Genomic DNA, 24,980 nt, shown 5'->3' on the forward strand with positions numbered 1-24,980 from the left:
ATCTTGGGGTTAGTGACACATACATTTACTTGGTGAAAAATTACTGGGCTGTGTGATTATGAGTGCTTTTTTGATTGTGCTATATGTCAATAAAAAGCCTTCATGTGATTTTTTTTTTTTTTTTGAGGCATAGAACTCACTATGTAGACCAGGTTGGCCTTGAACTCAGAGATCCACCTGCCTCTGCTTCCCAAGTGTTGGGACTAAAAGCATGCGCCACCACACCCAGCTACCCTTAATGTGATTCTAAAGTACAGCCAAGGATGAAAACCCTTCATCTAGACTGGATTGTGGGCTCTCAAATGGATATTTTAAGATTGGGTTTTGAGCATCTAGGACTGATAGAGGTTAGAGAGAGGCAAGCCTGGGAAAGATGCATGTTCTTCACCCTCCACAGTTCTCTCTTGATTTCTTTCCACATCACTTAAAACACACTTTTTTTTTTTTTTTTTTTTTGGTCTTTTTGAGACAGGTCTCTCTATAGCTCCAGCTGGCCTGGAACTCACTCTGTAGACCAGGCTGGCCTTGAACTCACAGAGATCTGCCTGGATTAAAGGTGTGCACCACCACACCCAGTCACGCCTGTGTTTTAAGCATTTTGTTTCTTATAATGTTGAGTGATCTGTATCAGTCTTCTCCTTTGAGCCTCTCAATAGCCATTGAGTGTTGTCCCCATTTTAGAGTTGTGGAAATTGAGCCTGGACAAGTCAAGGAATGTGCCTGAGACTAAAGCTCCCAGGGTTGGTGTTGAGACTTAAACAGGTTTGATTTCCTGTGATGCTCTCAGCCTTCCCCTGGTGTGCCTTCCTATTTTGTTGCTTAATGGCTCAAAACAGGAGAGCTGTGGCAGTGCCTGACCCAGAGCACAGGACTCCAGACTAGTGGACTGGCAAGGATTTTCTGATTCTCAGAAACATCTGGCAAAACCCCAGGCATTACTGCCTCTTCCTGGCATTTTCCCTTTTCTAAGGCTTAGTTTGAATGTTGGGATGATGGGAAAATCCAAATAGTTGATTAGTATCTGTGGTTCTGTTTGTTAATGCTACAGAGAAATCTTTTCTTCCTTGGAGAAAAGGTGGCAGCATAGTAGAAGCTGAGAGCCCTTCTGAAACAGCAATGCCTGCACAACAGTTTCATGAGCTGTTCCAAAAATAAAGCACACTGAAGCAAGTGGTGACCAAAGGACTCGTCAGATGGCAGCTGTGGACTCAGAAGAGGCAGTTTTATGATGAAATGTGTTGAAACATTTGGATTCCTTTGAGTTTCTTTTCCTGGCACCCACCATAACTTCCTTTTTATAACCTAAAGGCTCAGCTTTCTTCTTTTTTCAGTATAGAATTACTGAAGAAAACACCCAAACTCAGACCCTCGAGCTGCCTATGTATCCCTTACCTTGCCTTCTCCTTCCCTCCGAGCTTGAACTTGCTTCCAAGCTCACATCTCTTCAGCATTAATGCCCTGGCTTCCTCCCACTGTAAATACCATTGTTATTCCACCTAGCCTGGCTAATTTTGGCTCAATTTTTCAAGACAAGAGACTCCTTTCTCCCACCACTAAAAGTTCTAAGACTCTCTAACTCTCTGTATTTGTGTAAGTTCAGAAAGGTTTGTGACACCCCTAGGACACATCCTGGACAGGAGACCTGAGGGACCTCTACATCCTGTGTCAAATAAATGAGTTTGTGTTTGTGCAGTTCAGGGACCTGGGAGCCAGAAGATGTGGAAGCCCAGGGTACCTCCTTCTCCTTAGGTTTCAATCAGGAAAACTGTAAAGTGCTTCTCTGTTTTTGGTGGAAGTGGTAACAGAAACAGACTGCTTGGTAAAATTTTAATTTCACAAGATTTAGTTAACTTAACCCCCCCCCCCTTTTTTTTTTTTCAAAGAAACTTCCCTTTACCATCCCAGAATTGGTCCAGGCATCCCCATGCCGAAGTTCAGATGGAATCCTCTACATGGGTAAGAGTTCCCATTTTCAGCACTGAAACTTGGATCCGTTTGACAGAGAATCCTGGAACCTGGGAGAGTCTGGTGGACAGAGCAGGATCTTTGTGCTGGCCTTTCTGAGAAAGACCTGTTCTTGCCTCAGTTGTGCTTTAGTGCTGTTTGTGACAGGATCAGCTGACCAGTTAAGAAAGGACTCTGAGGAAAAGTTAACACCATTAATATGGTTATTCATTTAACAAGCTTTCAGCTCCTAGGTTGGCCTACTCCTGTGATTTCAAGATTGCAACATACCGAGGTACAAATAGATAAAATTTAAAGTGAATATAATAGTCTGAGCCAAGGAAGGAAAGCCAGGCCCTGTGTATTAATTATAGGGCTTTCTCAGTATTTCCTGCTATCAGAATATTTGGTAGAAGCAGCACTTAACAGCTTACCTAGATAAGCTGCCTTCATACCTGTGGGGTCACAGCTCTCAAAACATTGGCACACCTGCTTTTCTTCAGCACATTGCTGCCAAAATGTCAATAAAAATGCATTTGTAACACAAAGGAGATCTGTATTTATCTTGAAATCCTAGTAGTAATAATAGCCTGTGTTTATATAGCAACCTCTTTTGGGGGGAGGGGGAGGAACTGAAAGTGCTTATTACCTGTTCATGCCTCAGGAGCTTTATGTATAGTTCTAAGTCTCAAATGCAGGACAGCTTTTAAGTTCTTGCTTGGTGCACTGGGGTACTTGCTTCCTTGCACTGAAACTTCAGAATGAGGGACTCCCAGCCTAGGGATTCAGAGAAAATGACCAGCTAGGCTTCTCTCCTCCGGGCCATGCTGTGGGCCCATCTGCATCTTCTGACTGTGTCACTGTTCCCTTTCTGGTCTTCTAGCTTTTGCCAACAGTATGTCATCTATGGTCAACTTAGAATATTGTATTTCCCTCATCTTTGTACGGTGGCTTAAGTGAGTCCACTCAGCATATTTAAGAGCATGATAGTTACTCAGTCCAGTCATTGAATCTATAGGTAGATTGTACAGACCACAGTGATCCTTGAGGTAGTCAGATGGAGGGCATTTATGGTTACAGCCATTTATGATATTTTACTCTCCATCTTCAGATCTTTTTCATGTTAAGATCGTATTGTTGAGAATAGTTAGGATCCACAAACAAGTTGCACATGTGTGGAATCTGTGTATGATATGTATGTTACAGCTAAGTGTAGCTTTAACAAATTCTAGTGCCGTGACTTTCCCTAGCATCCCAGTATTTTGCTTCCAAGGGTACTTGAATATAGGAAACTTTTCGTTAAAGTACAAATGACCAGAGGCATGGCTTACAAAATAGAAATTCACACATCACAGTTACTATGTTGGCCTTTGAATTAGAAGCCTATGTTTCAGAATGCCCTGTGTCTAGACCATAGATATGTGTGCTATAGGTTTATCATAAGAGTGTTGTTTGGCTGTGCTATTTGCCTATTCATATCATTTAATCAGCTCACCAAGGCAGGGGGTACAACCTGTGACCTGGGAATAGCTTACTGACCCAGACTGAGGTTGAGATAACTTTGGCTTCATTAGCATCAGGTTACATCAACTCTGCTCACCAGTCACAGGTACTTACTAATTATAGTTATGAGTCCTCTCACATGTGGGATAATTGGTAGGGATGTTGAGGAATATGGGTTATGGTTGCCAGGGAGATGAACCCGAGGAATAGCTGAATTTACATAGCTCTTCATTCATGGGGAAAGGACTGCTCTCTACAGGCAACATTTTTCATATTTAAGGCCATTACTCAAAGCAGTGAAATCCAACTTCAAAGTTAAGAGAACTTTTTTCCTTATATAATTAAGTTTTAGAGAACTATTTAGACCATGACTAGGTAATTAAATTATTAGAAGACCCAGTGGCCCAAGAAGCTGTTATGTCCACATTACCTCTCTCACCATAAATATGTCTCTGATGTCCTAGGATTTCAGAGCTGTCCTCCAGCACAGATAACATCCTGAACAGTTAAAACTGCTACTTTGTAGTGCTATTTTTTCCACCTGGGATAGGTGTTAACAACAATGTGTCTGGTAACATTCCAGGTAAAAAGCAGGACATTTGGTATGTCATTGACCTCCTGACTGGCGAGAAGCAGCAGACTTTGTCATCAGCCTTTGCAGATAGTCTCTGCCCCTCTACCTCCCTGCTGTATCTTGGCCGGACAGGTAAGAAATGAGCTTTGTCTTATACAACTTACCTGTTTACAGAATGGATAGGATGAGGGCCTCGACTGACCTCTGTTACTGGATTTGTTCTCTAAAAGGTGGATAGAGCTGCCCTCTCCAAAAAGCCAGATCATTCCCCTTTCTTAGGGAATTATAAGAAATGTAGTCCAAATTGCACCATGACCTACAGCCCCATCATGCAGCTGCTATATTTCCTGTGTTTAAACCTCTTCAGTTGGGTACGTTAGCTTCCCAAGATAGCAGTGCTGATTTTAAGGACTCACAGTGGGGTGTCCCTATCTACCAGGTATATGTGGTTTTGTCTGTCTAGCAAGTAAATGCCCTTTTTCTTCTGCAGCTCTGCTCAAAAGACCCCTTCTGCAAAGCTTCTTCCTAAGCCTTACAGCTCCCACCCTGTTCAGGGTCACTCAGTTTAGCACTCATGTTTTGTGCACACAGACAGCAGCTGACAGGCCTGTTGTAGCTGCCATCTCCCACCTTAATACCTGACACTGCATATTTATATGTTCATCAGCCATATCTCCAGACTGGTGATTTACCTAGTAGTATATGCTCTGACATTTGAATGAATGCATGAATGAATGAGTGGGGAGCCCTGTTACTATGAGGACCTGCCTTACTCATTTTGGCAAGTGCAGCAACTCACACATTTCAGGGCTGCCATAAAAATATGTTGGATTTGTTAAAACTGACAGGAAAAGCAAGAAAGCATTTAGAAAAAAAAATGCTAAAAACCTAAGATCCCATAAATGCATACAATATATATCAATAAAATTTCAAAAAGCTATAAAGCAGGCCATTAAATTAAAAGAAAAACCCTAGGATAAATTCATTACAATTGAGCACTAAATTTAGGTCTGAATAGCCAGGTAGCCAAGACTTTGAATACTGAAGATTTTGAGGAGAGACATAACCTTCTAAGTCCTTTGGAAAACACTGCCTCTCTTATATAAATCACTGAGGCTGATTTTGGGCCCTGGGGAGGCTGGGCTGGCCTCTCCTTTTAGGAAGAGAGAGGTCTAAGCCAGTAGGATTCTCCATCCTCCCCTATAAAAATCAAATATCCTCATTTCCAACTATTGGGATGACTTAAGATTTGGGAGTTTTCTCCCTTCAAGTAAATCCTTATGGCAATTGTAGCTTCATTCAGATATAAAAACCATGTGGGTCTCAGCTAGAATTGGGCATTGGAGGGAGTTGAGACATGCTCTGGCTTTCGTGGAATGCCTGTGCTTAGGTGTGTAAAGCCATTGTTTGCACTATCTGTTGTTGCATAATAAACCACCTAAACTGTAGCCTTAAAGTATTTGATTGTTCCTGGTTTTATGACTGAAGAATTCAGGAAGGGCTCCACAAGCTCAGATCTTCTCTACTCTTTAGACTGCTCTCACTCATGTCTGGGACCTTGGTTCAGCTCTATACAGACTTTCTTCACACATCCAATAGATAGCCTGCACTTCCTGACATGGTTCCCTCTTGAGCAGAAGTAGATGTTAGAATACCTCATAAGATCTGAGCTCAGAAGTCCCACGACCTTATTTCTGCTTCAGTCATTTAGTCAAAGCAGATCATGAGGCAGGCCCAGAGCCAAGGATGGAGAAAAGACTTAGCCTCCTGGTAGAGAGAATAGCTTGCACGTTACAGGGAAGAACTGATAGTAGTCATCGTTTCAGCTGCTTTTTCGTAGTCCTTCCATTGGTGGCAGAAGTTTGCAACTCTCCCAAATACAGACTATACCCACCCACTCCCAAGATTCCCAGAGTCTAATCACAGCATTGGTCTCAATACCCAGTGTCTTAGTATCTGTATCAGGCATGGAGGTAGATGAGGCTCCTCTGATCTGGAGACCTATGAATTAAAGAGCCATTAAAGAGCCAAGTTTGCACTGAACATAGTGATGCACACCTATAATCCCAGCACTTGGGAAGTAAAGGCAAGAGGATCAGGAGTTCAGTGCCAGCCTCTGCTGCATGTGAATCCAAGGGCAGCCTGGGCTATATGAGACCCTATCCAGCAAAGCAGAACAAACGAGCAAAAAACAGGGAGACTGGAGTGAGAGGTTTTCTTTCTTCCCTACCATTTCCTCCCTCTATGTGATGTACAATGATGAGACAGGGTTACTGTAGTAAACATTCCCGTTCAAAAAGGGGAGGATAATGGGTAGAAGATGTAGCTCAGTCATAGAATGCTTGCCTAGCATGTTCAGGGGCCTGGATTCACTCCTCAACACAGAGGGAAAGTTCCTAGTGTGGAAAGAAAGGACACTGGTCCTTGGTAATTTTGAAATCTAGCCAGACATGTATTTTCAGGTTGCCCTATGTTAGGGAGTGGAAAAGGGTCCTTAATATTGGTCCAATTTTGCCCTCTGGGATTGGTTCCCTAACGTATTATTCTCAGTGATTTTTGGTTCTGTCCTTTGAGAGAAATGCTTCCTTTTCCATCAGAAATGGTTATGTAGCTTTCTATCTATTTCTTATTTGTTGAAAGTAGGGAGTCTAGAGGCCCCTCTTTTTTTTTTACTATATCTGATTATTATACTTTAATATCTCTGATGTTACTACTTTAAAAACATGTGGGTTTCCCATGTGTCAAATTGTAGTCAATCCATTAGATAAAAGCTGTACCACAAATCTCCACTTGAGACTCAGAACATGCTAGGGGCCAACACTCTTATGACACTCAGGATCCTTCTTACAGCACAGGGTCTCCAAGGTATCATTAAATCATTTTGAAGTCTTGAAGGGTTTCCTGGACTCATCGGGATCTGATTTTGAGCTGCCCCCCACCCCTACCCAACCCTGGTACTCTGGTTTTGCTTTTTTAGCCATTTTTACTGAGAATCTTTTTCCAGGTGGAGAGTCAGCCCTGAACTATTTCCCCTGTGTTCTGCTTGCAAGTGGAGTGATTGCTTCTTGAGCTCATTCTCTTGCACATGTCATGCACAGCTGCAGAAAGCATTCAGCATTTTCTGCCTGCTGCCTGAAATCTCACTAGCTAGTTTACCTTGAGCCCAGTAGGTACTTTTTCTGTCTTCCAAGTTTCTCCAAGTAGTAGCTTTGCTAATTGTGTCACCACTACATAAACTCATATACTAGGCTGCCCTTTCAGCTTCCATTAGCACTTTCCACACTGATCTTTCAGGCTCTTGTCTGACAGTCCCCTGGTCGACCTTCCACCCTGCAGCCTGCTCCTGATCCCTAAGTCAATACCACATGCAGTAGGTTTTTACTATGATGCCATCCCATTTCTAGATACCAGTCTCTAATATCACCTGTGTACTGCTATATAATAAAGCCTGACACTTAATGACTAAACTCGTTCATTACATGGCCAATGATTCTGTGCTCTGTGGGTTTTAGGGTACAGCAAGGACTTGTCTCTGCCCTACATGCTGTTGTCCATGTTCACTCTGGTGTCTGGGGCTTCAGTCCTCTCCGTGGCCTTTCAGCTCCCACATGGATAGCCTAGATGCAATTTAGAGGGGATTTCTAAACAGGGTCAACACCTCAGAAGGTACTACAGCCCCTCCATGGTAATGGGTTGGTCTGTGTTCTCCAGAGTACACTATCACCATGTATGACACAAAGACCCGTGAACTCCGCTGGAATGCCACCTATTTTGACTACGCAGCCTCACTGCCCGAGGACGACGTGGACTACAGTAAGTGTGCCTACTGAGAGGGCACTCACAAAGTTGGGCTGGCACCTTCTCAAATATGAATGATCTCTGCAGAAAACAGAATTTTCTTCTTTTTTTTTTTTGGTCTTTTTGAGACAGAGTCTCCCTGTAGCCCCAGCTATCCTGGAACTCACTATGTATATCAGGCTGGCCTTGAACTCACAGAGATTTGCCTGTCTCTGCCTCCCAAGTGCTGGGATTAAAGGTGTGTGCCACCACACCCGGTTCTTTTTCTTTTTTTTTTTTTTTTAAATATTCTTTGAGGTATTTATTTTTATTATGTGTATGAGTGTTTTGCTTATATGTATGTAAGTGTACCCATGTTATGCAATGCCCACAGAAGCCAGAAGAGGGCTTCAGATCCCCTGGAACTGGAGTTATAGACAGTTGTTAGCCACCATATGGGGTGCTGGGAATCAAACCTGGGTCCTCTGCAAGAACAACCAGCACTCTCACCTGCTAAGCTATCTCTCCAGCCCCAGATTTTCTTTTTAAGTTACTCTTCATCACCAGATTCTAGACTTTTTTAGGCTTGTGGTGATGATGGATTTAGCCAAAGAGAAGGATGGATAGACCCTTTGAGCCCCTATATGTCACAAAAGGAATTTACTACAAGACATGGCTAATAGAATTAAAGATGAGCTTGTGGCATCAATAACCCCATCAGGAAGACCACTCTAAAGCTAGGCATGGTGGTGCATGCTTTTTTAATCCCAGCACTCTGGAGGCAGAAGCAGGTGGCTATCTGTGAGTTCAAGGCCAACCTGATCTACATAATGAGACCCTGTCTTTAAAGGGGCGGGGGCTGGAGAGATGGCTCAGTGGTTAAGAGCACTGGGGTTCAGGTCCCACATAGCAGCCAACAACCATCCATAACTCCAGTTTCAGGGGAATCTGACACCCTGTTTCTGACCTCCTTGAGCATTGCACAACATGGGTGTCTTACATACTTGCAGGTAATACACTCATACACATAAAATAAAACATAATAAATAAAATATTTTTTAAAAGAAGGGGGAAAAATGCACAACTCTGTGGCTAGTTGTAGCTTAGTAGAGTGCTTGCCCAGCATGCATAAGCTCTGGCTTCAACTCCAGCACCCCAGAAAGAAAAGGAATGCCATTTTTAAATGGGTTCATGCCCTAATAATTTTTCTGGTTTTGACATTCTACAACTCAGATGATAACTGTGCAACCTAAGTTTATCTGCTTAACATCAGTATTTGAAAGTCCCCCTTTTCTAGCTCAGAACCTCAGCTGTTTCCTTCTGTCTCTGAATGCCCTCTGTGGGGTTACGTATTCACAGGTCTGACTTTTAATGTGATCCACAGGTTTTAAATGATCATTCTAAATGTCACATTAGTAGGCACCTCCACTGGCTCCTTTCACCTTAGTATTTATTTTCACTTACTGTATAGAATAGTAAATATCATCAGCAGGAAATTGGGGGAAATAAGCCTATTTTACTTCTGTTAGGCAGGCAGCTCAGTATCTTGAAACTGAAGAAGCTAAACAGGCTCATTGGAAACCAGTGAACTGTTGCAAGGAGATCTGAGGATATCCCAGAAGTCTCTTTTCCTTCAGTGAGGTGACTGCAGCTTGCAAGATTAGAGGATGTGGTTGCAGAATGTGGTTGGTATGCTTTGTTGTTTTCTTTACAGAAATGTCCCACTTTGTGTCCAATGGCGACGGACTGGTGGTAACTGTGGATAGTGAATCTGGGGACGTCCTATGGATCCAAAACTATGCCTCTCCTGTGGTAGCCTTCTACGTCTGGCAGCGGGAGGGACTGAGGAAGGTGATACATATCAATGTTGCCGTGGAGACTCTGCGCTACTTGACCTTCATGTCTGGGGAAGTAGGGCGCATCACCAAGTGGAAGTATCCATTCCCCAAAGAGACGGAGGCCAAGAGCAAGCTGACGTGAGTGAGGGGACTTGGGACAGATGGGGGCAGCAAGGAACAGCCATAACTTTGGCATTCTAGGACTGCTGTAGTATATCGTACCCTGTACTGGAAGAGGCGAGGGTGTGGGGCAGACACCTCTGAGGTCGTGGAGAATATTGAGTCAACACTGGCTCATTTGGAGACCTTAGAATATGAGGACCAGGGGTACCCCTTGATGCTTCAGAGTTTGTTTCTTTGTATGTTTATATATTTGTGGGTATGTGTATGGAAACTACAATTTGGATGTATCTCTTGTAGAAATATATTATGTATTTTAATTTAAAAAATTTTTTGGTCTTTTTTGAGATAGGGTTTCCCTGTAGCCCCAGCTGGCCTAGAACTCCCTATGTAGACCAGGCTGGCCTTGAACTCACAGAGATCCACCTGCATCTGCCTCCCAAGTGTTGGGGTTAAAGGGTATGCACTATCATTCCCAATATATTTTAAATTTTTTTATTGCAAGCTGTATTTATTTTAAAAATTAGAAAAAAAGTGTTAGAGTTGGTATGTCCAAAACGAAACAGGCCTGTTCTCTTCAGCCCCACCTGCTAGTAGCCTGTCAGTGACTTAGCAGTGCTATGTCCCAGTTTCTTACCTTGTAGATTTGTGGGGAGGTTCAAGTATGATGATGAGAATGAAAGTTGTCTACAGTGAAACATGATAAGGTGAAAGGTGTTTGTTGAAAGAGGTTTGGATAATTTCACAGACGAATGACCCACCAACACTCCTGACAGAGGTGATCAGAAGTCTGTGGTGCAGCTCCCACTGCTGTCATGCTGACAGCACAGGTAGCCTGTGTAAGTCCCAGAGAGGCCAGGTTACCAAGGTAGGGCTCTTTTTTCTCTTCTTGTTTTTTTTTTTTTTTTTTTGAGACAGGCTCTCAGGTAGCCTAGGCTGGCCCTCTGAACATGCTGTGTAGTCGAGGATGGCCTTGATCAAGGATGAACTCCTGATCCTTCTGCCTCTGCCTCCAGTGTACCACAAGTGCACCAACATACCTGGCTAGCTGGAATTTCTTTTGCATCCCTTTGTTCTTGGCATCTGCAATGGCCTGTGCCTCTGCGGAGCCCTTGGAGTTCCTGAAAAGCCCAAGGCAGCATGATGGTGCTGGCGGTCGTTGGCATGAAAGGGTGCTGGGTCAGGATCACCTGAACTTTCGCAGTAGGTGCTAAGTCATTGGTAGTCCTTTCCTCAGCCTATCCTGGACACTGTCTAGTCCAGCCCTAGCATTTTGCAGATGAAGAAAGCAAGACTTGAAGTCTATGACTTGCTGAAGGTGGCAGGTGAAACTGGGGTCTGAGATACTGCAGAGGCCTGCCTCAAATAGGGGTGCTGTTTGAGGCTATGATTCTGATCTCCCCAAGTCCCTCTTTCTGGGTTTTAGATGTGAAATGACTTCAGAACACATGTTTCTGTTTTCTCCCAGGCCTACCCTATATGTTGGGAAGTACTCCACCAGCCTGTATGCCTCTCCCTCAATGGTGCACGAGGGGGTCGCCGTTGTGGTGAGTCTACTATGAGGCTCACAAATGCAGCCTTTCAACTGCTTTTGTTCTTCTTTAGCAAAGAATACCTTTGAGTTATGTGTAACCATCCTCCTGGTTAAGAGGCAATATAGAACTGAAAGCATCAGGAAAGCTTCTGCAGATCCACATTCTACTTTGAAAGCAAGTTAGGTGACAGAAGCTGCTTTCTAAAGCCAGGAGCCCTGCTGAATCCCCATTCCTTATGTGTTCAGTTCCAGACTCCCCAGGCTTTCTTCAAGACAGTCCTGCCCTGTCCCTCTTGCCATTCTCTTAGTTTGTGAGAGTTGCTTGGTCTAGCCAAACACATCTCCTTGATTCCCTAAAGTTTCCTTTCCTATTCCTCTTTCTCTGAGCCTCTGTTGCTGTCCTTTCACTTCAAATGCTGGTCTTTCTTCCTTTGCCCTGTTCAAATCTCTTCTACCCTTTGTGTCCTCTCCATGCCTCCTCAGGCCTCACCAGCCTGTCTTGAACACTGTCTTAAACATTCTGTCTCTGAATGTCTGGGGCATTATGCTCCTGACTACTTGTCCCGATCTTTCAGTGTCTGGGCTAGTTGTTTATATACTGTCTGCCTCATGAGTTGGTTACTGCTCCAGGAGCAGGGCCACTCTTGCCTCTGAGCTCCGCAGTGCCTGGTATTTCTTTCACCCTGTTAATTGCATTAGTTGTGACTAGTATCCCCTCACTCTCCTTCATATAGATCTGCTTCTCAAAGTATCTTCTCAGAGTTTTGTTATGCATGTTCTTCCTGGTTCCCAGTACCCAGACATAAGATTCTGAAAAGTGCCAGGTTTGGTAGTACACACCTATAATCCCAGCACTTGGGAGATGGAGACAGGAGGATCAGGAGTTCAAGGCCAGCCTGTCCTACATGAGCCCTGTCTCAAACAAATTAAAAGAATGTGAAAATGTGTCAGTGGAGCATTGTCATGTCCTGAGGGAGGAGCTTCCCTTGCCTGAGCCTGGGGTCTTTGTGTCTTACTTTGATTGTCCTGGACCAACCCACACTAGAAACTGTTTGGCTAGAGACACAGCCACAGTGGCTATGGGGGTGTGCTGCAGGACCTAGGAAAGCGCTTCAGCAAGAGCCCCTGGCTCACTACATCCCATCTCCGTAGCCCCGAGGCAGCACTCTTCCTTTGCTGGAAGGCCCCCAGACCGATGGCGTCACCATTGGGGACAAAGGGGAATGTGTGATCACGCCCAGCACAGACCTCAAGTTTAACCCTGGACTGAAAGGGAAGAGCAAGCTGAACTACTTGAGAAATTACTGGCTTCTCATAGGTAAGATCTGTTCTCTCCCGGGTGGTGGCATGCTGCCTCCTGGTGGACAAATCCAGTCTTGTGGTTTACTGCTGCTCTTTGTTCTGAATGTGTTACACCATTTCAAGGTGGTTTAAACCTGGGGACATTCTTACTTCCAAGAAGGTTACAGAATTCCAAGTTATGTGGTCAGTTCTCAAAATTACTTATCTAATGTTCCAAAATTCAAATACTTTGTGTAACTTTCTGACACAATGTCTGGTCCCTGCTCCTCACAGTAACTCTGTGAGGCAGGTACCCTTACTATTTCCATTTTGTAACTGAGAACGCCGGTGCTGTTCATGGGGGATAGCAATGGATGTGGGTGAGGGTCTGTGGAAGACAGGTCTGAAGAACCAAGAGGATTGACAGTCATAAAATAAAAGGCAAAAAAGATTTAGGCGATCTGGACAAGTCAGAATTGACTGTCATGAAGAATCCAAGACTGTGCTTGGACCATCACTGAATGGTCCCAGGGGAGCTTCTTTTTCCCTTTCTATTTTTGTTTGTTTGTAGACAGGATCTCACCATGTAGCACAGAGGACTCTCAGACTCACAATCGTCTAGCCTTTGTCTCCCAAGTGCTAGGGTTATAGGTGTGTACTACCATGCTTAACTTCTTTATTCCCATTTATTTATTTATTATTTATTTATTTGTTTATTTAATTTTCCTGCTGAGGAGGAAACCAGGGCCTTATGCATGCCAAACATGCTTTACATGAGCTATACCTTCTCTTCATATTATTGCTGTCATCACTAATGGCCCTGAGGTTGAGTTGGAGGCCCTGTTACAGAGATAAGAGGTTGAAGTGACACCCCAAGACAGTGAGTGTGGCAAACAAAGAAAGAGGTAAGGCACACTCTTTCTCTGGCAAGTGTCCCAAGTAATTAGAGCAGGATGGAGTTTCCTTTTTCTTTTTCTTTTTTTTTTTTTTTTTTTTTTTTCACTCTATAGCCCTGGCTGGCCTGGAACCACTACATAGACCAGGTTGGCCTTACCAGACTGGCCTCAGTCTCACAGAGATCTGCCTGCTTCTGCCGAGTGCTGGGTTTAAAAATGTGTACCTGCTACGGGGCTGGAGAGATGGCTCAGCAGTTAAGAGCAATGATTGTTCTTGCAGAAGACCCGGGTTCGAATCCCAGCACCCACATGGCAGCTAACAACTGTCTGTAACTCCAGTCCCAGGGGATCCTACAGCCTCTTCTGACTGCCGCGGGCATTGCACGACACAGTTGCATGACCTACACGCAGGCAATACACACATACACATAAAATAAAAATAAAAAATAAAATAAAGTGCACCTCCAAGCCCAGCCCCTGGGTAGAGTTTTCTTGAATAATTTGATCTGTCTTCCCCATGCCCACCCCCACCACTACACACACTGATTCTGCAATGTCTTGTCTCAGCCTGCGTGTTGATGAGAGGTGGGGTGAGTTTCAGCAGCCAGAGCAGATGCAGGTAGCTGGGAAAAAGTGGGCCCAAGATGCAGCAAAACCTGCCAGACAGTGAGTCTAGACAGAGGGGATACTGGTGCTTGAGCCCTGATCATTCATTTCAGGTCATCCCAGTCCTACTCTTGTTCCCTCCGATTCTCTCTAGCCAATGTATTTATTTATTTTGTCAGGGTTTTCCTATAGGCCAAGCTGGCCTGGAACTCTTGAATGCTAGGATTAAAGGTTTGTACCACCACACCCAGCCCTTGGTTGTTATTTTTACCAAATATAGGCAAAGGAAATAACACCAGAATCTTTTTTTTAAAAAAAAACATAAGTAGTTTGAGAAGTATTATGAATAGGCCAGTGTTGAAGGGGGAGGGGACTAATTGAGCAGAGGTCATTAAAATCACAAGGCTACTCAGTTTTATGTGTCAGTTAAGGGTCCATAAACTGCCTACTAGCAGTTAAAACATGACACAAAGAAAATGTGTATGAAATGTGTACCAAAAAAATATACAGGAGAAGTCTCTACAGCAGAGTTGGAAGATGGTATCTCTTTAAAACAGATGAGCTGTCCCAGCAAGACAACTAGGAGAGCTGACAGAGTGACCAAGAAGTGATCTCACAGCTTCGAGGTCCATGCTGGGCAGCAGTGGGAGTATGTGACAGTCTGCCCTTTATGTCAAAATATGCCTTTGGTTTTTATGGAAGACATTAAAGATAGTTCTCATTCATATTCATCTTAAAAAATATAAAATGGATCTGATTCGGCCCAGAGGTGTGGTCTGTTGTTGCCCCCTCCTTCCCCTACCATAGCAGTGACCTTGACCTGGGTGCTCTCCGCATCACCTAGTGTCTTGTCAGAGAGACACACTGCCATTGGAGACCTAGTGCAGGAGCTCTGGGCAGAAGCTGGCCGTGTGCTTTTTGCTCCAGAAAATACAAATAAATCATAAAAACCAGGTACTATTTACACAGATATGCTTAACAACTTTGTGATAGGTTTATAGGATGGTTGGTTCTAAGTATACAGCAGGGTATTACTAAAGCTCTTCAAAGCCTATTTATAAGGGATCTCGATGACTCCTTAACAGGCCCTCCAAATGCTTAGGACTCTAAACAGTAGGAATGGGCATCAGGGGAGCAGGTAGGACACTGCAGCACAGGATGGCATGTGAAAGGACACTCTCATTTTTCTTACTCATTGATCCCTTGATAGTTGGCCTCCATTATTTATGATTACCCACATTCAGATTCCTGCATCTACCAGCAAGTCTGACTCATGAGTTCTGATGTAGGCAGCTACATGTGTGGAAACCCTGCTGTCATGCAAAACATGTTAAAGCACTCCTTAGGAGATAAGAGACAGTCTGTGATGGTTCAGAACAAAAGTAGATTGCCTTAAAGAACCATGTCTCACTGTGGGTAGAGAAAACCTAAGGATATTGAGGTCAGAGGAGATTAAAGAGGGACTTTCCAGATCAAGAAATGCCAGCTCAAATTAGTTCCTGTCAGTTTTTGCCTTGGTATACATATCATACAGTCTCTAATATGTTTTGGAAAACATTGGAGAGATCATGGAGTGAGGGTTAAGGAGATGACTAAGTGAGTAAAGTGCTTGCTGTGCAAGTGTGAAGACCTGAGTTTGGATCCCCAGAACTCATACAAAAAAGCCTGGTGTTTAAAAAAAAAAAAAAAAGCCTGGCGTGGCAGTGTATATCTCCCAGCCCTAAGTGTGTTGGGAGTAGAGATAAGCAAATCCCCAGGGCTTGCTGGCCAGCCAGTCTAGTTGAAACATTGAGCTCCAGGTTCCATCTCAAAAAAAAAGAAAAAAAAAAATCCACCACAGTAATATAGTAATAACAATAATACTAGTAAGGAAGATACCTGGTTGTTGATCTTTGGTCTACTCATGCACCTGTATAAGCAAGTGCCAAGCACAACCCCATACACTGCATGCATGCACACCCCTCCCCATCCCACCCACACACAAAGAAATGAGTGAGAAGGCTCTGAATCAGGCTAAGAGCTCATCCCAGTGAGAACAGAAAGAAGAGGAACTGACCAGGCCCTTTTAGGCTTTACGTAGAGTCATTTGATTTTAGAGCTAATAATACAATATGAAACTCCATTTCCTTATTTTAACCAACTTTGTATCTTTTAAAAAATTTTTAAATTTATTTTATTTTTTGTGTTTTACCTGCGTGAATATTAAATGTGTCAATGCCCACTGGAGGCCAGAAGAGTGTGTTATATCCCCTCAAACTGGAGTTTACAGATGGTTGTTAGCCGCCATGTGGGTGCAGAAACTGAACCCAGGTCCTCTGCAAGAGCAGCCAGTGCCCTTAACTGCTGAACCATCTCTCCAGCCCCAACTTTATCTTTTATTGTAATTTTTACATAGTAGATACTACATCAGTGTCTACTGAGTACCAGGTAGTCGTGAATAGTTATGTACAGAACAATGAGTGAGCTTCAGCTCTCTACTCCTGCCATCCATCCAACACCTAGTTCTTCTCACTCTCTCATAGGTTGTTTGCCATTAGATGGAAGCATAGGTGTAGATAGGAGGAGGAACAGGACTCCATCTGAGCAATTCATATGTGCAGAAGGGAGCTTGGTAGCCTTAGTAGACTGATGTTACTGGAAAAAGCCTTGAAAGGGGAACTTGAACTTTGAACAAAACATTATAATGCCTCTTCTATGAGTTGAACACATGCACCCACACAGGCCTTGCTTTGGAACATATCCACATTCTGATACCCCATGACAGGAACACAATTGTTACAGCAGTATTTTGCCACTAACTAATAAAACTTGTGTTTTTTAAAATTTGGGTATGTGTTCATGAGTGTCCTGGGTACACATGTATGTGCATACATGTGGAGGCTAGAGGACATCAGGTGTCATTCCTCTGGCATCATCTACCTTATTTTTTGAGACAGTCTCTCACTGGCCTAGGACTCAGTGATTAGGCTAGGCTGGCTGACCAGCAAGCCCCAAGAATCAACCTGTCTCCATCTCCCCAGTGCTTAGATTATAGGCACATATCTCCATGCCCAGCTTTTTTTTTTCATAGGTTCTGCAGATTGAACTTCCATCCTCATGTTTTCATGAGCACTTTACTGACTTTCTCCAGGCCTAAAATATCCATGTTTTGTTTGGTTTGGTTTTTGGTTGTTTTTTGTTTGTTAGTTTTGAGACAGGATTTAGCCCTGGCTGACCTAGAACTCGCTATGTGAACCAGATTGGCCTTGAACTCACATAGAACTGCCTGCCTTTGCCTCCTGACTGCTGGAATTAAAGGTGTGCTACTGTACCTGTTAAATTTTCCATTTTAATCATAATTTTCTAGTAACTGCCTTTCACTTTCTCTAACTGTGCAGATGTAAGAGGGTTTGCATTGTAGAAAAGTGGGTAGAGACTGTTGCTGAAATGTTGTGTTGAGTGGTATCACTGCTTCAGAAACCATTCTCATTCAAGGTTTGTTTCCTCTTGTAGGACACCATGAAACCCCACTGTCTGCATCTACCAAGATGCTTGAGAGATTTCCCAACAATCTGCCCAAACATCGGGAAAATGTGATTCCTGCTGATTCAGAAAAAAAGAGCTTTGAGGAAGTGAGTGATGAAGTGAACTAGCTTTTCCTGTCAAGTGTTGAGAGGACTAGTCCAGGGCCTCAGCTGAGACAGCTGGTCCACCTAAATTAGGGCAGCTCGAAGGGAGTTGAGTGGGACTACTTTCACAGATGTGGCTAGTACCAGGGAATCCCATGACATACCTTGGCCTGAAGCCAGAGGGGAAGGCATGGAAAGAGCCACTGAGCAGAAGCTGAGAGCATCTGAAGCCTTCAACCTTGACACTCCCCTCCCTTTTCTCTGCTGGTACTGCTCTTGGCTTCACCTTGTCAGATATGAGAGGACTGGGACACCTTTGCCCTAACCCACATGGCTCTGCCTTCTAGAGCATAGAGAGGTGCTCTATGGGAAGGAACTTCACGTGACCAGCAAAGGAAAATTGTGGTTTTTAAGAGTCTGGTTCACAGTGTCTTTGTCCATCACCCATGGTGATAGCCAGCTTAGAAAATACGCTGCTTTCTAACACCAGTCTTACCAAAGTCATGCATGTTCTGTATTGAATACTTAGAAAATTATAAAGATGAGAGTAAGATAATATCCTTAATCTAATACCTAGAGGTAGTCATGGTCCAGATTTTTACATTTAACCATCTGATCTTGAGCACAGGGTCTTTTTTTTTTTAACTTTAATTTTTTTTTTTTTTGGTGGGTGTGACTGTGTGTACATGCATTCAAGCATTTGTGCAGTGGTTCAGGTGTGAAAGTCAGGACAGCTTGCAGGAGTTGGTTTCCTCATTCTACCTGGGTGTCAAACTCAGGTTAAGGGGTGTGTATGTGTGTATCCATGTGTGTATCCATGTGAGTTTGGGTATCTGAAGATGCCCCTGGAGCTGGGGTTACAGGCAGTTGTGAACTGCCCAGTGTTGATGCTAGGAACCAAACTCTGGTCCTCTGTAAGAACAGTACTTGTTCTTGATCACTGAGCCTTCTCTCCAGTCCCACAACTGACTTTTTAATTAAACACTCTTGAGCACTTTATATCCAAATGAATGTTATCCCTTGTCACAGGCTTTGCATACATTCCTCAGTCACTTGTTACACAGCAGATAATTCACACCCCTTATACACTCTGGGGAGGCATGAACTCTGGAAAAAGAGAAGGCCATCAAAGGCTGATGTCTTGCAGGAGGGAGTGACATGTTATAATCATGTGGGGAAACCAGTGGGCAAGACCAGCAGGCTGTGTATTAATTTTGTTGGGCAAACAGTAACGACATAGCTGGAATACCAAGTGTTTGAGTAGAAGTCAATGCATTTCTCTAAAGTGTTCCAGGAAAGTTCAGAGATTCTGAGGAACTTGGAAGCAAACTACATTCTTATCTAATTTAATTTGGAGCTTCCAAAAAAATTCTTTAATAAAGGCTTTTGATACTTTTTTCAAACTTTGGAAAAATAGTAGAATTCTTAAATAAATTATTTTAGTTTGGGAATGCCTTGAAAATTTCAAAGCAACCTAAGGAAGTAGCTTCATTGCTTTATTAGCTGTGTTAGGTACATGCCTACACATATATAAACATGGACAGCTGTTTTGGGTTTTTTTCTTAGGGTGTGTGGTGGGGGGGCAGGCTCTCACTGTGTAGCCCAGGCTGACCTCAAACTCTCAGCCCTGCTGCCTGTCCTTCTCTAGCTTCCTTTCTTTTTTGCTTTGTTTCGTGTGTGTGTGTGTGTGTGTGTGTGTGTGTGTGTGTGTGTGTGTGTATGCACACAGGTGTGAGAAGGCCAGAGGAAGATGTCAGGTATCCTGCCTTTTCACTCTCTACCTTATTCTTTTGAAACAGTCTCACTGAGCCTAGAATTAGGCTGGTGACCATTAAGTCCCAGTAATCCTCCTGTCTCCACCTCACCCCAACAGTGGGGTTACAGGTGCACACACTATCACACCTGGGTTTGTATGTGGGTCCTAGGGCACTGAACTCAGGTCCTCATGTTCACACAAATGCTCTTACCAGATGAGCCATCTCCCTAGCCCTAGTTTGTTTTTTGTTTTTATTGTGGTTTTTTGGGTTTGGTTTTGCAGTGGTGCATATGAACTCAGGCTTTTCTGCGTGCCCCAGTTAGCTTTCTTTTTAGTATGAAAAGGTATCAAAGTGATGACCAACTTTTTTTTTAAATTATTTATTTTTATTTTATGTGTATGAGTGTTTTGCCTACATGTATGTATGTGTACCACATGAGTGCAGTGCCCTCAGAGGCCAGAAGAGGTTGGAACCCTTGGAACTAGAGCCACCATGTGGGTGCTGGGAACTGAACCTGGGTCTTCCACAAGAGTAGCCAGTGCTTGCACTTAACCTGCTGGGCCATCTCTCCAGTCCTGTGACCAACTTCTCACTAGACTTTTTTACAGTTCATTTAGGTGATTTCACAGTTTTTTCCAAATAGCAAATCAAAGGAGAAAGCTTCTGCCTTCGTTGAAGATTTAAAAAGACTGTCAGGGTCTGAAGGTATTCCAAGAGTACTTTTCTAAAAAATCTTTGAGCAGTGGTAACATCACTACAGAATTGCATGGTTTCTCAGAGCAATTGCTTAGAAAGATGCAACAATTATCTGGTTTATATGACCTTTGATGAACTAACCAGGGGGAGAAAAACAAAGAGCACATTATAGTGCAGTCCTACATTTTAAGTAGACATGGTTTGCCAGGCATGGTGGTACGCGCCTTTAATCCCAGCACTTAGGAGGCAAAGCCAGGCCAATCTCTGTGAATTCAAGGCCAGCCTGGTCTACATAGTGAGTTCTAGGCCATCTGGGGCTACAGGGAGGCCCTGTCTCAAAAAAAAAAAAAAAACGACAAATTAAATTAAATAGACATGGTTTCTCCCAAGTGCATACTTTATCTGTGTATGACCAGAAGTTCTGTAATGATGATGCAAATCTTTCCCATACAAGGTTATCAACCTGGTTGACCAGACTTCAGAAAACACACCAACCACTGTGTCTCAGGATGTAGAGGAGAAACTGACTCGTGCCCCTGCCAAGCCTGAGGCCCCTGTGGACTCCATGCTCAAGGATGTGGCCACCATCATCCTAAGCACGTTTCTGCTGGTTGGATGGGTAGCCTTCATCATCACCTACCCCTTGGTAAGGCTCAGCCCACCCTACTGTTCTCTGTGTTCTGGAAATTCTCTGTCAGTTACTACATATCAGTGAGGGCCAAACAAAAGCAGCCAACATGTTTCTTTTCACATTTAAAAATCAATATTCGCTTATCTTCAAAATCATTATCGTTACAGAACTAGACACAGTGGTACAGGCCTTTATTCCAAGCACTCTGGAGCCAGAGGCAGGCAGATCTCTGTGAAATCAGGCCATCCTGGTCTTCATAGTCTACATAGCAAGTTCCAGGCCAGCTGGGGCTACAGGGAGACTCTGTTTTAAAAACAACAGAAGTCATAAATCATTAAAGATACTAATTTCTGGGGCTGGAGAAATGACTTAGTAGTTAAGAGCACTGGCTGCTCTTCCAGAGGACCCAGGTCTGATTCCCAGCACCCACGTGGTGGCTAACAACCATCTGTAACTCCAGTTCCAGGGGATCTCACACCCTCTTCTGGCCTCTATGGGCATTGCATGACATGGGTGTACTTACACGCAGGCAAAATACTCATACATATAAAAATAAACTTTTTTTTTTCAGTCTTTTCAAGACAGGGTCTCCCTGTTGCCCAGGCTGGCCCAGAACTTGCTATGTAGTCCAGGTTGAACTTGAACTCATAGAGCTCTGCCTGCCTCTGCCTCCCAAATGCTGGGATTAAATGGAAAATTTTTTTTTTATTTATTTTTATAGAGACAGGCGGATCTCTGAGTTCGAGGCCAGCCTGGTCTACATAGCGAGTTCCAGGCCAGTTGAGGTGACACAGGGAGACCCTGTCTCAAAAAGACCCAAAAAAAAAAAAAAAAAAACTTCTCAGAAAAGAACAACTTTATACCTAAATCTTTTTTGTTTGTTTCTTTCTTTGGTTTTTTGAGACAGGGTCTCTCTGTAGCCACAGCTGGCTCAGAACTCGCTATGTAGACCAGGCTGTTCTCAGTCTTACAGAGACCCACCTACCTCTGCTTCCCGAGTGCTGGGATTAAAGGCCTATGCCAGCACACCCAGCTCAAAGATTGCCTGTGAGATCAGCTAGACTGAAAAAGGTGATGGGTGGTGCCTTTAATTTACTAGTTAGAGATAAGCAGCAAAGTGATGCATTTAAGTTGTTAGTGATGGGATAAGACAGTTCCTTTAGCAAGTTGATCAAGCGTTGCAGTTATTTCCTTAGAACACAGTGCACAGGCAGCTCACATCCTCTTAGGTTGGAAATGACAAACTCTTTGTATACTTTGGGCAAAATATGTTCACCTAATTGTTTATTATTTTTTATTTTATGAGTGCCTATATGTGCATAAGTGCATCCATGTCATGCAGTGCCCGCAGAGGTCAGGAGAGGGCATTGGATCCCCTGCAACTGGAGTTACAGACAGTTGTTATCAACCATATGGGTGCTGGGAATCAAACCTGGGTCCTCTGCAAGAGCAGCCAGTGCTTTTAACTGCTGAGCCATCTCTCCAGCCCCTGTTGTTAGTTTTTAATCTCACACAGTCCTATGAGATCATTACTATTTATCTCCTCTCCACAAAAGAAAAGGCTAGGCTTAGAGAAGCTGAGTGCCTTCCCAGGTACTCAGCTAGTAGGTGACATTTCCAGGACTTCAGTCCCATGTTCAGAGGGAAAACCAGCCAGCTAGAAAAGTCCCCAGGGGTTGTCAGCTATACCCCCGCCCCCTTTAGTCCACCTTCCAGTCCCAAGCAGGAATAATGGCAGATTACTGATGCATCTCATGATGATAGAGCAATGTTTTCAGAGTACTGGAGAGGAAGGTGCTGGGAGGCAGCATGAGGGAACCATGGAGCTAGACCTTGGTCAGACACCATTGTTCAGCCCCACAGTGTCCTATCCTGGCTATGTGGCTACAGGTGGGTGGCAGCAAGGTTCTAGGCTGCAGCTTCCAGTCTGCAGGTCACCCTGCTCTAACCTCTATTAAGGCACAGTCATGGTGGGCCAGGGTGCACCCCCAACCACCATACTTACCTACTTGCTATCCATTTTGCCCATTTGCCTTCATTTTTGCAACAACTCTCAGATTTTCTTGAAAGCCACAGACTTCTAAAATAAAATAGAACCTCCACCTGATTCAGCCCTCTTTCTAGGGCAGAGTTCCTGCAGGTATTCCTCCCAGGTGGCCACTCAGCCTCATTCAGCCCTCTCCAGGGTTGGAGTGTGGCGCATATGAAAGGGTCTGACTGGCAGTAAGACTTCCAACCATTGAGCCTGTCCTGTCTCCTGTGGCTTCTCCTTGATCTTGTACCTTTGAGTTCAAATAAAGTCCACTTGCCTCCTCGGCCACACAGACTGCCCCTCCCTGTGGCTTGTTTCCTAGCTACTCTAGTCTGGATGTGGGTTTTCTCTTCACAGAGCGTGCATCAGCAGCGCCAGCTCCAGCACCAGCAGTTCCAGAAGGAACTGGAGAAAATCCAGCTCCTGCAGCAGCAGCAGCTGCCCTTCCACCCACATGGAGACCTGACCCAAGACCCTGAGTTCCTGGATACGTCTGGCCTCTTCTCAGAAAGCTCAGGCACCAGCAGCCCCAGCCCATCCCCCAGAGCTTCTAACCACTCACTTCACTCCAGCAGCTCTGCTTCCAGGGCTGGCCCAAGCCCTTTCCTGGAGCAGGATGACGAGGGTAAAGACATCCCGAGAGCTCACCATGTTCTCCCTTGACTTCCGCCCACATGTAGGTCTCTGGGGTGGAGGTCTTCTGCCCCAACCCTTGATACCTCCTTTTTGAGGACCTTCTCCTTCATCTTACCCCATAAGGTTGAGGACTACTGTTGACCAAAAGGAAGCTTCCCATCTGGCTTAAGAGAATCCCCCAGGTTAGCTACTGGTCAAGTCAAAAAGTGTAGCTGTGACCCACTTTGCTCTTGGGGCGTGGGCTTAGCCAGCTGTCAGAGCCTAGTTCAAGCAGTCTTCATTTTACCTGTCTCACAAGCACTGGAACATTTTCGACATGGATCTTTTTTATTGTTGTTGCTCACCTTTAAACATGTAAGTAAATCTAAATATGAGACTCTAGGGAGTCCCTGTCTTCTGGAAGTTTAAGGCTATCAAGATAATATAAAGGCAAAAACAGAATTCAGGGGTAGAGAATAAAATATGCAGGATCAGAAGACAGTGATCCTGGGTGTTAATGAATGGTGGGCCTAGCTGGCTCTTGCCCACTAGGAATCTGGGAATATGGAAGCTCTTAAATGCCATCTCTTACTCAGAGATCAGGAAGTTGTAAGCCCTTTCAGGCTTGAAGTTCCTTAGGTGATGTCTGTTTAAAAAACACCTTTTCTGGGCTGGAGAGATGGCTCAGCAGTTAAGAGCACTGATTGCTCTTGCAGAGGACCCAGGTTCGGTTCCCAGCACCCACATGGCGGCTACACACCGTCCTTAACTCCAGTTCCAGGGGAATCCAAAGCCCTCTTCTGACCTCTGCGGCATTGCACGACACGGGTGCACTCACTTACATGCAGGCAATACTCTGAAATACATAAAAATAATAAAATATTTAAAAAGAAAAAAAAAAAAACTCCTCTTTTTCCTGTTTTGTCCCAGATGAGGAAACCAGAATGGTGATTGTTGGGAAAATTTCATTCTGTCCCAAGGATGTCCTGGGCCATGGAGCTGAGGGTACAATTGTATACAAGTAAGTGGAGTAGCAAGTCCTATCAGGTGTGTGAGTGCTTGTTGGGTTGAAGACTGAGTGTCAGGCTCCAGGGACATAGCACGGTCAAAGTGAAGATGAAGGCTGGTGAGTCTGGCCTCCAGTAAGCACCCACGCTAACTGAGAAGTGATGATCATGGGCTGCTGGTCGTTGGTCAGTGCCTCTGGGCTGTGAGGCTAATGTGGATGCTATGTGACAGGAGGAGTATCAGTCTATAGTCTGATACCATGTCTGCAGCCCAACTTGCACTAACCAAACTCAACTGCTGCTGCTTGTCTCACAGGGGCATGTTTGACAACCGTGACGTGGCTGTGAAGAGGATCCTCCCCGAGTGCTTTAGCTTTGCAGACCGTGAGGTCCAGCTGCTTCGAGAATCCGACGAGCACCCGAACGTGATCCGCTACTTCTGCACAGAGAAGGACCGGCAGTTCCAGTACATTGCCATTGAGCTATGTGCAGCTACCCTGCAGGAGGTGGGTCTGGCTGGCCTTCCGTGCCTAGGGTCAGTGACAGCTTTGCCACAGCCAC

General features: G+C 44.3%; 1 protein-coding gene across 1 annotated transcript in view; it reads left to right on the top strand.

The window, feature by feature from the left end:
• The window catches only part of Ern1 (endoplasmic reticulum to nucleus signaling 1), a 103,270-nt gene that overhangs the window by 58,233 nt on the left and 20,057 nt on the right, over positions 1 to 24,980 (top strand). The window contains exons 5-15 of the mRNA XM_008846579.3: positions 1,884 to 1,956; positions 4,031 to 4,153; positions 7,733 to 7,834; positions 9,513 to 9,774; positions 11,225 to 11,303; positions 12,443 to 12,608; positions 17,566 to 17,684; positions 20,589 to 20,780; positions 23,155 to 23,422; positions 24,343 to 24,433; positions 24,736 to 24,925. Of these exons, the coding sequence (XP_008844801.1) occupies positions 1,884 to 1,956; positions 4,031 to 4,153; positions 7,733 to 7,834; positions 9,513 to 9,774; positions 11,225 to 11,303; positions 12,443 to 12,608; positions 17,566 to 17,684; positions 20,589 to 20,780; positions 23,155 to 23,422; positions 24,343 to 24,433; positions 24,736 to 24,925 (1,665 nt within the window). The remainder of the gene's footprint in view (positions 1 to 1,883; positions 1,957 to 4,030; positions 4,154 to 7,732; positions 7,835 to 9,512; positions 9,775 to 11,224; positions 11,304 to 12,442; positions 12,609 to 17,565; positions 17,685 to 20,588; positions 20,781 to 23,154; positions 23,423 to 24,342; positions 24,434 to 24,735; positions 24,926 to 24,980) is intronic.

Source organism: Nannospalax galili, unplaced genomic scaffold, assembly GCF_000622305.1.
Source record: "Nannospalax galili isolate Female #2095 unplaced genomic scaffold, S.galili_v1.0 scaffold1023, whole genome shotgun sequence".
NCBI classification, from domain to species: domain Eukaryota; kingdom Metazoa; phylum Chordata; class Mammalia; order Rodentia; family Spalacidae; genus Nannospalax; species Nannospalax galili.